This window comes from Canis lupus, chromosome 9 (genome assembly GCF_003254725.2).
Source record: "Canis lupus dingo isolate Sandy chromosome 9, ASM325472v2, whole genome shotgun sequence".
Lineage (NCBI taxonomy): Eukaryota > Metazoa > Chordata > Mammalia > Carnivora > Canidae > Canis > Canis lupus.
Window position 1 is genome coordinate 53,943,227 of NC_064251.1, and position 14,403 is coordinate 53,957,629.

General features: G+C 46.2%; 1 protein-coding gene across 1 annotated transcript in view; it reads right to left on the minus strand.

The window, feature by feature from the left end:
• PRRC2B (proline rich coiled-coil 2B) overlaps positions 1-14,403 on the minus strand; it is a 90,246-nt gene that overhangs the window by 29,254 nt on the left and 46,589 nt on the right. The window contains 5 exon segments of the mRNA XM_025475522.3: positions 2,068-2,264; positions 3,912-3,969; positions 3,971-4,228; positions 8,278-8,470; positions 11,188-11,278. Of these exon segments, the coding sequence (XP_025331307.2) occupies positions 2,068-2,264; positions 3,912-3,969; positions 3,971-4,228; positions 8,278-8,470; positions 11,188-11,278 (797 nt within the window).

A 14,403-nucleotide genomic window follows, 5' to 3' on the forward strand; every position in this document is an offset into this window, starting at 1 on the left:
ACGCACCCCCCCACAGCACACAGTCACGTCAAGCCCGGACTTCAGGAGTCTCTGATGGTTCCCCATAGCTCTCCGTGGAATAGCCCGAATCCCACCAGGCCCCATATGAGCTGCCCTACCTGCCACTAGCTTCACTGCGCATGACTGCCTGGCTTTCTGTGCCATGTGGCTGCCTGCCTCGTGGGGCCCCGGTAACACACTGGGCCCTCCACCTAAAAGGCTCCTGCTCCCTCCCATCCTGGCTCACACCCCTGCTCTTCCTTCAGCTTAAAACACCGTTCTTCTGGGCATCCCGCTATAAGACCCCGGGCAGGATCAGGCCGCTGCCCTCTCCTCTGCAACACTGGTGCTTCTCTGTAGCACTAACAGTAGGTTATTATTTTATATTTCTGATTTCCCTTAACAAAACTGTAAGAGACTACAGGCCAAGTTCACTCTAGTATCTACCCATGCCTCCTACCACCAATCATGGCACATAGAAAAAAATCACAGCACAAATGAGTATCAGCAAAACATTCAAAATCAAGGTCCTAGATCTAGTGACGGTTCACTTCCAGCCCTAACCCCATCGCCACCGGCGACCTCCAGGGCTGCCCTCACAAGTGCACCCAGAATCAGCATTCCAGCAGGACTCAGGTGCAGTCAAGACAAGAAGAGCTGCCCGGCCATGTCTTCCCAATCTGCAAACAAGAATGCCTGCCTGGCCTGCATTCGCCGGACAGCTCTGCGGGCACTCACTAGCACTCAATAAACACAGCTCTCGGCAGCGGGCCTCCACCCAGAGCTCCTCCTCTGTCTGGACCCCAGGCCCCTAGGGAACCGGACCAGACAGTCTGTCTGCCAGCCTCCTTCGTCTGCCCTGGTGCTTTCAGACTCCTTTCTATTCTTAAGGAAGGACTTACCCATCCCCACCCCCCACCCCCCAGAAGTGTTACGTAGAGCAACTCTTACTGCTGCATCTGGCTGGAGTCACCCCAAAGACCTTCCTGATCGGTAATTCTCCACCAAGCCTGTGTGTAACTGTACAACACTGGTTCACGCTACTACACTGTCAAAAGCACAACGTCACCTCCCGTTTATAGCTCAGGACCTGGTGAGCTTCTGAAGTATCTCACAGGGGCCCAGGGAAAGGAAGATCTGAGGTGAAGGTATTAAATGCAACTAGAAGAGATTCTGGAGAATCAGCTCAAGAGCCTGATTTGTCTCCCTAAGGCACACGTGTTCTGAACCACGCTGGCTTATTCTTAACAATGATTTACTGCACATCCAGCTGCTAAACTATGTCACATCCATGTTTCATCTGTTTCCCACCAAAGTGCAATGCACGTCAATAATCTTCTGTTCCTCCGCGTGTCACTCCTCATCAACCGGTGCTCCAGCCAGACCACAAGAGATTGGTATGATGACAACCATCACCCAGGCCATCCTTCCTGGGGCAGACAAGATTGCTTCTACGATTTATGAAACCCTAATAAAGAGAATACTGCTAACACCGATAAGCCAGGCTGTAGGTGCCATAAAAGCCTCTCTGCCATACTAAGGCAGGAATTCATTCCTCTTGGCCCATCCAAGGCCACACTTGACTAGAGAAGTTCCAAGATCAGGATGCGAATCAGTTCAACTCAACACCTACAAACCTACGTCCTTAACCAAATGCTAGCACACCTGTCTGACAGCTTTCCAAGCCCTCTGGGCCTCCTTACTCCCTGGGAGGGTCCCAGGATGGACAACACTGGTCTAAGGAGAGGCCACAGTGAACTGTTCTGAATGAAAAAAACAGTCTTCGGCAAAACTACACTGAGTGCACACACCACTAACGCTTCCTTTCCAACTTCAGACAAAGCCAATAAGCTACTAACAACGGTTTTATTTATTCACAGGAGAAACCACTTGGAAAAATAACATATGGCCAGGGCTGATCTTCTAAGGCTATATGTTTTTGGTGCAGCTCCTGACACCCCGGCTGGGGATGGGGCTAGAGGAGGGTAGATTTCTGTTGGCTGTTTTCACTGAAGGGGAGGGGACATCCACTTAGCAGGCAGATCTGTGTACAGTGACCCTGTTTACCTGCTGCTGTTGCTGCTGCTGCTGGCGCTGGAATCTGGGAGGAAGTGACTTCTGGTACTTGCTGAACTCCTGTGCAGGGGACCCAGCCTCCCTGGCTCCCTCCTCACTGCTGCCACTCTGGGCCACAGCTGGAGGAACCATCGGGGCTTCTTCCAAAAACGTGTTGGTGGCTCCCTGGGCAGAGAACTCAGGAGAGCCTGGAGGACAAATAACCAGAAAAATGGCTGCAGTGAGCTCACTGAAGCTGGGCTGTCCAAATGTTTACAGCAAATGGTTGCTCTTATTGGCATGGACATTCCACTGCTGGACGATTCACAGCCCTGAACCTTGGCACTGGGCTAACCACCCCACATGCATGAGCTCACAGACTCCCCATGATGCCATCCCTTTGGAGGCAAAAAAGCTAAGGGTCGAAAGGTCAGGTGAACTGCCAGAGGTCACACAGTCAGTGGTGCAGCTGGGATTTGGTTCCAGGCAAGAGAGGCTTTATTGAAAAGGACTCCGATAAACCAGAGCCGCCACCAGCTCAGCAACAGCCCACATCCATCAACTGAGCAGCAGGAGTCCTATCCAAAGGCTGTGTGGCCCAGCAAGTCACAGGCCTCTCCTTGCCTGCTTCCTCATCAGTAAAGGGAGGAGAGCAATGCTGTTCACCCCACAGGCCTTTGTGAGAATTAAGTGAGATAATCCATGCAAAGCACTTAAAACACTGTCTGATCGGTAGCTAGCACTCAACACTATCTCCCATCTTGGTTCTCTCTGAATTTCCTTCTTTCTTGCCCCTGTCTCAGCTTTGCATTTTTTTTTTTTTTTTTTTTTTTGGATCCCCAGCTTTACTGAAGTATAACTGACATCTGCATTCTTAATTCTCCTGTAGGGGATGATGGAACCCCAATGCAAAGCCTCAGGGACCCAGAGGAACACTGCAGAAGCACAGGACAGGCACACACGCAGCACCCAGGCCCACCCCAAGCACCAGTCTCAACTGACCAGGCTCACACCAAAGCACCCGCTTCCTGGCCTCTCTCCACCGCCCCATCTCAGCAAGTACAGAGGCTGGGCACAGGCTGTGCTAAGACTTCTGTTCCTGGCCAGAAGGGGGCTGAGGACCAGCAGGTCAGGAACGAGACTCATCTGAGAAGCTTTCAGGGACTGAACTTTTTATCAGATCCTTCCCTCCTAAAGAGTTGTTTTTAGTTCATTTAAGAATATCACAAAGAACAAAGTCGGTGGTACTCTTGAAAACTGCTGCAAGAGCTACTCTCCGCCACACAGTGCTGTTCAATGTCTCTTAGGGAGGCCGTGTGATCCATCCTTTGCGGAATTAACGCCAGGAAGAATGTACTCTAACAAGCAGGCGGGCTTCTCTCAATGTCACAAAGGCACATTCTTCCTGATTTTCTTAAATGAACTGAAAGGACCCTGTGCTTGTATTAAAGCCCTCCAGCACCCGCATCTTTGGTTGAGCAGTGGCAGAAAGAGAACAGTGATGAGGGTAATGGGGACAACGTTGGTTATCAAGCATGCTTTCCGTATCTAGAAGCTGTGCCAAGCACTTTCTGTACATTCTGTCCCGCGGCCCCTCAGTGTGCAGGCAGGTACATACTATTTCCATCCTGTTTTACTGATGAGGAAACAAACGCCAGGGAGGCGAAGTGTGTAGCCTCCCACTTTCAGAAGCTGCAACAGGATGTGAGCCCAAGGCCAGAACTCAATGACCAGAGCTTCCCAGCATCCCCTGCTGTTCGCCACAGGTTGTGCTAGGAAGCCAGGAAGATGCAAACAACAGAGCACCGCCAACAGCCCAGGGTGTCCGGTTCACAGAACAAGGGCCCAGCACTTACCTTTGCGCACAGCAGGGCCATTCTCCTGTGGCGGCAGCTTCTCGGTGCCTGGAGATCGAAGGTACTTCCTTCTCTACAGGCTTCTGGGCCTCGCCCGCCTTCTGAGCCTGCTTACACTTCTGGTCCAGCTGCTTGAGCTTGGCGGCACAGGCAGCCAGCCTCTCTTCGCGGGCTCGGCGCTCCTCCTCCTCCCGGCGTTTTCGGGCTCGCTCCACAGCCTCCGACATCTCTGACTGCACAAATTTCTGCCGTGGGGGTGGCTTGTCCTCTTTGTCCTCAACAGACTGTTGCCGGAACATGCTGCCCATCGAGGACTTCTGCCAAGAGAATAAAGTCAGATGAAACATTGGGCCCCAAGCCCAGGAGATGGGCTACCCACCATCAGTTCTCATTCCCAAGACCCCTGAGCTTCTTCAAGAGGCAGCAGTCACGTGTTCGGTGGACCTGGGTTTCAATCCTGCTTGGTCTTTTACTAATCTGCAGTGACGTCTAGGCAAGTGCCAACGTCCTAAACCTTAACTCCCCATGTGTAAGCTGGGGATAAAGGAGGCCCCTTGGGACAGTGGATGTGCAACAAAGAACATGCTCCACACCGCAATCAAGACAGCAAACAGTGCCTGGACATTCTGGCCACTGCTAACACGCACACAAGATTAGGGCCTCCACGGCCAGCAGCCAGGAGCAGAGACCCACTTAATTTCTTACTTAAGTTGCAAAACAGCTCTCCTCTTTCTCCCATGAAAATACCGAAACCTCCAGGTATAAAGGGAGCAAGAAATTAAAATTCAGTCAGAGAGATGGCTTCAAAATGACTCTTCATAGAAAACATCTATTTTGGCCACTTTATCTACTCTGGGTCTCTAACTGGTTGCTAATTACTACTGGGAAAGCAGTAGGAAGCCCTCTTGATGTTGGGAAGGTTTCTCCCCAAGCTGCAGGGAACGGAGTATCATGCGGAATACATCACAGCACAGTTGATGGGCAAGTATAAGGGAGCACCAGTCACTGAAAGCGCAATAAGGAATGACCATCCCAAAACAGAGCTTCCCATTCTGGGTGCTAGCGACAGATGCGTACAACAGTCATGAGTCCTCAGACGTAAACAAACAAGATCTGTGCCTTTTCTGGTGCACTCATGAACCCTCCACAAAAGCACCATGTAATACATTCACTGCAGCCAAGGGCTTTTCTCCTGGAAGTTAACTTCTTATAATCCAGGGACAATAAGGACAATCAGAGAAGATTAGGAACTTCTAACTTGGAAGCATGACAGTACTTTCACACAAAGTAACTGGGGCCAAGCACATACTTTCCTTTCCTGTTGCCCTGGACTAGGCCTGTCCACACTCTGCAGCGCATGCATGGTGGCATGTCGCCATCACTATCATCTACCTCACCCCCCAGTGCTCCTAGAAATGAAAGAACAGAATCAAAGGGTATATGGATCGCCCCCGCAAGACTTCTGAGGTGCCTTTCTAAAGTGCCCCAATATTAGCTGTCATTTAAAGACCCAGTCCTCTGCAAAATATTGGAACTTTTTAGAAATCTGAACGCATAAAATTATACAGTTTTTTTTTTCTTTGTCGATTCATCTAACTCACGTTGTTTATGAGAAGGTCAAAGTGAAACCTCCTTGAAATACTGAACAACTCCAACACAGGAATGAAATTTGGATTAATTACAGGGTAATTTCCAAGAATAGCTGTCAATTTTGTTTTCCCTGTACCTAGCACAGTGCCTGGCACACAATAGGTGCTCAATAAAAAAAAAAAAAAAGACTAAAGATAAAGACATTTTCATTTTATAAGATGTGGAACCAGAGTCCCTTAAATGGCAAAATGCATTAAAAATGGCAATTCCTGATCCTGGGGACCAGGGATCAAGTCCCATGTTGAGCTCCCTGCATGGAGCCTGCTTCTCCTTCTGCCTGTGTCTCTGCCTCTCTCTCTCCTCTCTGTGTATTCTCATGAATAAATAAATAAAATCTTTAAAAAAAATAAAATAAAAAAATAAAATGGCAATTCTGGGATCCCTGGGTAGCTCAGCAGTTTAGCGCCTGCCTTGGGCCCAGAGCATGATTCTGGAGTCCCAGGATCAAGTCCCACATCGAGCTCCCTGCATGGAGCCTGCTTCTCCCTCTGCCTGTGTCTCTGCCTCTCTCTCTCTCTCTCTCTCTCAATCTGTGTCTCTCATGAATAAATAAATCTTTTTAAAAAGTGGCAATTCTGTTATTGTTGTTCTGCCAAATGTTTTTAAGTTAATGCCTTTCTCAGACCTAACTCTGTGCCTCCCGAACAATCAGTCTCAAAGTCATGAAGTCTGGAACAATAAGGCAGGCATCTGGCACCAAACAGTCTTGGTGGTTCAGAGCAGGTGGTCAGAACGCAGGCAGGGAGAAGAGGGTGTCCATGTGGAGATGTGGCTAGTGTGGGAGTTAGAGCCCAACCAAGCACGGTGAGGATTCAATTCATAAGGAGAGGTGGCCCAGCAGGGAGATTCAGGGTATCCACGTGGGGCTGGGACTGGGTTGGGGGGCACTGACAGCTGAGTGGGCGAGGAAGGCATCTGTGCAAGGGAGAGAGGATGGGGACAAAAATGGGAGACTGGTCACACACAGGGGGACTGATCAAGTAAGTGTGAATACTAGGGACAATGGGAAAGTGGAATTATAGATACAGAAGGGGAGAGAACCAAGTTGGATTGTGTGGAACCAGAGGTATCACTGTGAAGTCATGGTTCTCCATACAGATATAGAAATAATAAAGATGTTGGGATCCCTGGGTGGCTCAGTGGTTTAGCGGCCTGCCTTCGGCCCAGGGTGTGATCCTAGAGTCCTGGGATCGAGTCCCACATAGGGCTCCCTGCATGGAGCCTGCTTCTCCCTCTGCCTGTGTCTCTGTCTCTCTCCCTGTGTGTGTGTCTCTCATGAATAAATGAATGAAATCTTTAAAAAAGAAATAATAAAGATGTGAACATGTATATATGTGTACACATATGTATATCTGTATATACATACACATATTTCCTCACCCTGTCCACCAAGAAGGCCTAGGAATAATAACACCCCAAAAGCAGTGAGCACTCCCCCTAGGACTCACATATTGGTTTCTAAATATCATAAGGGCTGATCCTTGATCAAGGCAAGGACAAGACAAAATGACCTTGGAAAAGCTTTTCCCGGGGCACCTGGCTGGTTCAGATGGTAGACCAATCATTCGACTCTTGATCTTGGGGTTGTGAGTTTAAGCCCCACATTGGGTGTAGAGATTACTTTTAAAAAAGATTGGAATTAAAAAAAAAGAAAAAAGAAAAAAAGCTTGTCCAATCAGAAAGCAAGGAAAGTGCTCAATTTCGAGTGGGACAGGAGGACAGATGCCAGCTTAAAGAGGTTCCTGCGAGCCAAATAAAAAATACCTGCAGCTCCAAAACAACGAAAAGAACAGATTATAACCCACTGATAAAAGTAAGTAAACTCAAAGTTCAATGAGAAACAGGACAGTCATAGTCTCAAAGTATCTCCACACAATTTCTTATCAGTTACAAACGTGAAAGAGAGAAACTCCATAGAGTGAAATTGGGTGGACATGAAAACCTTAGTCAAGAGATCAGAGTGAAGGTTGCAGAGCATGGACAGAGTGGAATTTCCTGTCACCTGGTGGGGCACAAGCAAAAGAATCAGTGTCATCTCTGAGACATTCTAGCCAAAAATGGAAACCTTGAACCCAGTCATGAGGAAGCACCAGATAAAACCAATTTGAGGTGCATTCCACAAAATAACTGGCTTACAATCTCCACAAATGTCAAAGTCATGAAAGTTAAGGAAGGCTGGGGGACTATTCCAGAGTGAAGGCAGTGTGTGATTCTGAACTGGATTCTTCTACACAAAGGACACTGATGGGACAAATGGTACAAGTTGGATGGGGTCTGAGAATCAGATGGCACTGATGTATATCAATGCTAATTTCCTGGTTTTGACCGTGGTTATCTAGGAGGCAGAAAATAAATATAAGTGTTCCGTGGTGACAGGGCCTGACCAGGCTGGCAACTTACTCTACAAATGGTTCAGAGAAAAATATTCTTTGTATTATGCTTCTAACATTTCTGTAAGTTTGTGACTATTTCCAAATTTTAAAAGAAATTTTTTAATGAAAAATCAAGAGAGAGAAATGTCCACCTAGGACTTTTCAGAAACCTAGCCACTGAACTCAGTGAAGTACAAATGCATAGGACAGACAACCAGATGACTTGTTGTACTGCGGTCTCAGAATTCTAGTGAGATGAATCTGAAAAGAGCATGTGTTCGTGTGTGTGTGTCCCCAGTTCCCAGCTAACAACAGGCACAGAACCCCTCCAGTGACTGTGGTACCTGGTAGTCAGGGCCGGATGTCCAGCTGTGAAGTTTCCTGGAAGGTGGTTGAGGTTCTGGCACTTTCCGGACGACACGGGTCACACCCACTGTTTCGCCCCAGTCCTTTCCTTCCTCTTGGGGACGTTTGGCATCAGCACTGTCTGCAGAGCTCATTGACAACTGCCGCTGCCGTCTGGGGTCCCAACTGCTCCTGGGACAGACCACAGCAAGGATGAGTTTTCCTAGTCAGCCCAAGCGTGGTATGGTCTTACCCATCAGAGGGCCTAAGGAATTGGGGGAAGCCAGCCATCCATACACCAGTGTCCTTCCCTGGAATAGATCTACCCCACTGTGTGTGAGAGGACAGACCCAGAACACCAAAATCCAGCACCAACATTTACCAAGTCACTCTTACACACAAAGCTACAGGTGGGGCATTCCAAAGCCATTACTTGGTTTATGGGAAAATAAGTCCTTACTCTCCCATTTTAAAGGGCTGGTAACAGAGTCTCATAAAGGTTGGGGAGTGGTCTTCCCAGGAAGAGTGAACAGATCTGAACCCAGAATCCCAGATGAAGGTCTTTCTCCTTAGAATTTGGCTCCTTCCCTGCGCTTTGTATAAAGGAGGTATTCAATTTTCCTCCAAATAGCAAAAGACAGCTCACTAAATGATGCCATAATACAGAGAGCAAGAGGAGGAAGCCAAGCAGATGCAGTATGATAAAGGGGAGAAGGGGTTCCAAACAGAGGCTGGAAGGGAGTGGAGATCTGTGCAGTGCTTTACATGCTGCAGGAGCAACCAAGGCACAAGGGCAAAATGTGTATGCGGTGACCAAGCACATCTTTTGTGTAAAAAGAGCCCCAGACACACATCAAGGAGTTCAGAGAACAGCAGGGAGTCAGGTGTCATGAGTATGTATGTGTCTGCATGTCTCCATGTGCACACATGTAGGGAGGGTAGAGGGAAGATGAGGCTGGTAAGGTGGCTTAGATCACAGCAGGGCAGCAACCACTCTTGACACCACTTTGAGGGGCGCCAAGACCACACAAGGCTCCTGACCCACCAGGAAAGATGACTAAGGCACAATGTGGAGAGAGAACACAAACTGGCTACCCTCTGAATAGTCCAGAAAAGAAAGGATGTGGTCCCAATGGCCCAGAGACAATGAACAGGAAGGGACAGGGTCCAGGGGAGTGTCGGGAACCCATCATGGACAGGGAGACAAAGAAGATGTAAGGAAGACCCGGGAGCCTGGAGCAAGAGACTCATAATCAACCCAAAGAACCCCCAGAAAAAGTGTAGGTTCAGGGAGGGAATGCTTTGGGGACTCTCAATTTGAGATATCCTTGGTCACAGCCAGCAGTAAAACTGTGTCCAAATCCACTCTTAACTCGTTCAGTTGAATACTTCATTCACGTTAGCTATAAGAGATAAGGAACAGAGTGTCCTACTGCTTTCTCGAGTCTGTAAAATCTTATGTCTTTCCCTTTGATTTAAATTCTTGCTCACCATTTCTTCTGGGCTTAGGGTCCCAAGAACTGACCCACAGATATTTCTCAAGTGCACTCAAAGCTTCAGTTAAAACCAAACAGTATTAAAATAAATTAGAGAAGCTTCAATTAGTTAACTGTTTGTGGATAGGAGAAAAAGTAGCAGAAGGTCACTCCCCATTCCTTTTAGAAGAAGGGTTCTGAAGCAACCGACACGGAATACAAAGAAAAAGAGCGGCAGACTCAACTATAGACATTTGGTTATTGACAATAAAGTCGACAAATGGAAACCCATCAAAGCATTAATATCTAAAGGATATAAAACACTAATCACATTTTAAAGCAGATAATAATAAGTCTAATAAATAAATATACAAATGAAATAAGCAACTCCATACAAAGGAAAGCATTCATGTTTGCTAGTATTCAAAAAAATAGGTCAAAAAGCAAATTAAAGCAGCCATAGGTATTATTTTAAAAGTACTAGCCAGAGGCACCGGGGTGGTTCAGTGGGTTAAGCATATGCCTTCGGCTCAGGTCATCATCCCGTCCTGGGATGAAGCCCCAAATCAGGGCTCCCTGCTCAGCGGGGAGTCTGCTTCTCCCTCCCTTGCTTGTGTGTGCTCTCTCTCTCTCTCAAATAAATAAATGAAATCTTTCCTAAAAAAAAAAGCTCTAGTTAGTTAAAGCTCTAGTTAGAAGTCTGGCTGGCTCAGTTGGTAGAGCATTCGACTCTCGAACTCAGGGTTAAGACTCCAAGCCCCACATTAGGGGTGGAGTTTACTTTAAAAATGAATTTTAAAAAAAGTACTAGACAATCAATCTATTGCTATTAAGACCAAAAACTAGAGGGACCAAAACTAGAGGGACCAAACTACAATGAAGTATTTTCCAAAGAGCATTATAGGTAAATTAGTCCAATGAAATAATCTAAAAAAGGCAGAAAAAAATGAAATGGTCAAGTAAGTTCAGGAAATATGGTATACCCCACTCAGCGCTTCTCCCATATCTCTCAAAGATCCCCAACATGCTCCAGCACACATACCCTTGGCTCTGGGCAGCCTTGGAGTAAAGCAGTAAGTTGAACCCCATAGTATCCCAAACTTGCCTAGCCAGAGAAACCTTTCTGGGCACCAGATTCATAAGTGATCTGTGGAACAAGTGGTGTCCAAACTCATTCAGGAAAATACTGGCACAGTGATTAAAACCACTAGGACTCAGCCAGCCAGCCAGCCAGCCAAGCGTGCCGGGATGTACACTCTGGCTCCAGTCCCACACAGCTGTCCCATCAGCAGCATGGAAACCATATCTGCCCCTATGAGGCTGCTTGTGACCAGGAAATGCACTTGGCATGGTGACCAGCACACGGCTGTACCAATAAGTAACATCAGATGCGTGTGCATCTGGCTACAGTAAGAAGGATGGGGGGATCCTTACCACTTAGGCCTGCCATCCTTCCCAACTTCTTCCTCCTCTTCATCATCACTGAACTTCAGTTTCTCTGAGTAGTCCACTTCCTCATGAAGGCCTACAACAGGGAGACCAAGAAAGAGCCAAGTCTCAGCAGTGCTAAGAGCGCCATCCTGGGGGTTTCCTCCAGTCAGGGCTTATACTGGCTCAATCAAGGGGGAGGGCAACCTGGCCAACTGCTATCATGACGGACACCATGGATAAGGTGAGGGACAGCTATGGCTTTGGGTGACAGCAAAGCAGCCTGGTCAGATTAAGCTTTCCACAGATAACAGGTCTTCAATCTGGACAAAATATCTTACAAATGTGGTAAAAGGTATGGAAGGGTGAACAAAATAGCAGGCAAAACTAGACAGGGGTCCAACCAGGCAACAAAGAGACTTGGCCAATGGGATGTATGAGCTGCTGCTGTGCCCTAGGGCACTGCCAAGCCTCAGGGGGACAGAAAGTGCCCATCATCGGAGAAGTGGGCACACAAAATGTGGGAGATCCAATCAGGGGAACGGTATTTTGGCCATGAAAATGAACATGAGATGTATCTTTAAAACATGTTCAGTGAGAGAAGTCAGACACAAAAGGTCACACACACTACTATACTGTGTGCTTCCATTTATATGAAATGTCCAGAGGGATCCCTGGGTGGCGCAGCGGTTTGGCGCCTGCCTTTGGCCCGGGGCGCGATCCTGGAGACCCCGGATCGAGTCCCACATCGGGCTCCCGGTGCATGGAGCCTGCTTCTCCCTCTGCCTGTGTTTCTGTCTCTCTCTCTCTCTCTGTGACTATCATAAATAAATAAAAAATAAAAAAAAAAAAAAGTTTAAAAAAGAAATGTCCAGAATAGGCAAAACCACAGAGAGAAAAAGTAAATTAGAAAAAGTAAATTGCCAGAGGATGTGTGTGGGGGTAGGAGGTAACTGGGAATGCATGCTAATGGTACAGTGCTTCTTTTGTGGGTGATGGAAATATTCTGGAACTAGACAGTGGAAAATGGCTGCACAAACTTGGGAATGTACTAAAATTCACTGAATTGTGGACTTTAAAAGAATGGATTTAGGGATCCCTGGGTGGCGCAGCGGTTTAGCGCCTGCCTTTGACCCAGGGCGCGATCCTGGAGACCCGGGATCGAATCCCACGTCAGGCTCCCGGTGCATGGAGCCTGCTTCTCTCTCTGCCTGTGTCTCTGCCTCTCTCTCTCTGTGTCTATCATGAATAAATAAATAAAATCTTTAAAAAAAAAAAAAAAAAAAAAAAAAAAAAAGAATGGATTTAATGGTATGTGAAATTTGTTCTACAAACTGTATCTTTTAAAAAAGAAAACAGAAAGTCCAATATAATTACAAGGCAGATTTGATGAAAAAGTGTTTCCTTTCAACACAATTGGGTTGAAAGGAAAAGGATTAAAGAAAAAAAAAAAAAAAGACACACATGAAAACAGTAACACCAGAGCAAAGATTTTAACATGGGACAAAAGAAACTCGCATTTCTAGTGATATAGGACATCTAAAGGATCAATATATGTCAGAAAAATTAGAAATGTGCATATGCCTAATAACAGCTTTGAAACCAATGAAGCAGAGAAACAGATAAATCCAGTCACAGTGGAGAATTCCATACCTCATTTTCAGTACCTAAGAGAATTAGACAAAAATACAAGTATATAAGATCTGAAGGACACTTCAACCACCTTGACTGTAACTAAATTGATATTTACAGAACATGATGGTCAACTGCAGAATACACTTTCTTTTCAAATGCACTTGAACTATGTCCTGGTCATAAAATAAGTCTCAATAAGTTGAAAAACCGAAATCATACAGTGTATGCTCTCAGACTATAAAAGAATTAAATTAAAAATCCAGAAAGCGGGGGATCCCTGGGTGGCTCAGCAGTTTAGCGCCTGCCTTCGGCCCAGGGTGTGATCCTGGGGTCCCGGGATCGAGTCCCACATTGGGCTCCCTGCATGGAGCCTGCTTCTCCCTCTGCCTGTGTCTCTGTCTCTCCCTCTCTGTGTCTCTCATGAATAAATAAAATCTTTAAAAATAAATCCAGAAAGCTTTAATAATTAAAATGAACAGATAAATAAAATAGAAAACAATCCACCAAAATGGAGAAAATTAAAGCCCCAAACTTCCTCTTAGTAAAGATTAATAAAAAGAGTAAGTTGTTGGCAGAAGTGAATAAGAAAAAGAGAGAAAATAAAAATTACCCAATTATTGGGAACGAAAGACAGGCTATCACTACAGTGCCCACAGACATCAAAAAAGAAAAGGAATGCAATCAGCAACTTTATACCAATAAATTCAACTCAAAAGAAACAAATCGGGCAGCCCCGGTGGCCCAGTGGTTTAGCGCCGTCTTCAGCCCAGGACATGATCCTGGAGACCTGGAATCACGTCCCATGTCAGGCTCCCTGCGTGGAGCCTGCTTCTCCCTCGGCCTGTGTCCCTGCCCCTCCCTCCCTCTCTCTCTCTCTCTGTCTCCCTTGAATAAATAAATAATACTAAAAAAAAGAAACAAATCGCTTGAAAATATAACTTATTAAATACTGACACAAAACAACAAAGAAAATCTGAGCACCTCTATAATCAATGAAATTAAATCTATTATCACAAAAGTTACCACAAAGAAAACTCCAGGGTCAAATTATTTCACTAGTGAATTTTATCAAGCATTTATGTGAGAAATAATACCAAACTTACAGAGCTCTTCCAAAAAGTAGAGAAGGAACATTTTCCAACTCATCTACAAGCCCAGCATAACCCAAGATCAAAACCAAACAAAGAGGGTAGCCCTGGTGGCGCAGCGGTTTAGCGCCGCCTGCAGCCGGGGTTGTGATCCTGGAGACCCGGGATCGAGTCCCGCATCGGGCTTCCTGCATGGAGCCTGCTTCTCCCTCTGCCTGTGTCTCTGCCTCTCTCTCGCTCTCTCTCTGAATGAATAAATAAATAAATCTTAAAAAACAAAAACAAAAACAAAAAATAAAAAAGATATTAAAAGAAAATCAGAGACCAGTATTCACCATAGATGTAGACACCAAGAACCTTCATAAAATATAAGTACACTGAATCTAGTCATACATAAAGGTGGAGCAATAGGAATTTAAGGTTGGTTTAGCATTATAAATAAATAATTAAATAATCAATCCAGTCCTCTAGATTACCAAAACAAAGGAAAAAAATCTTA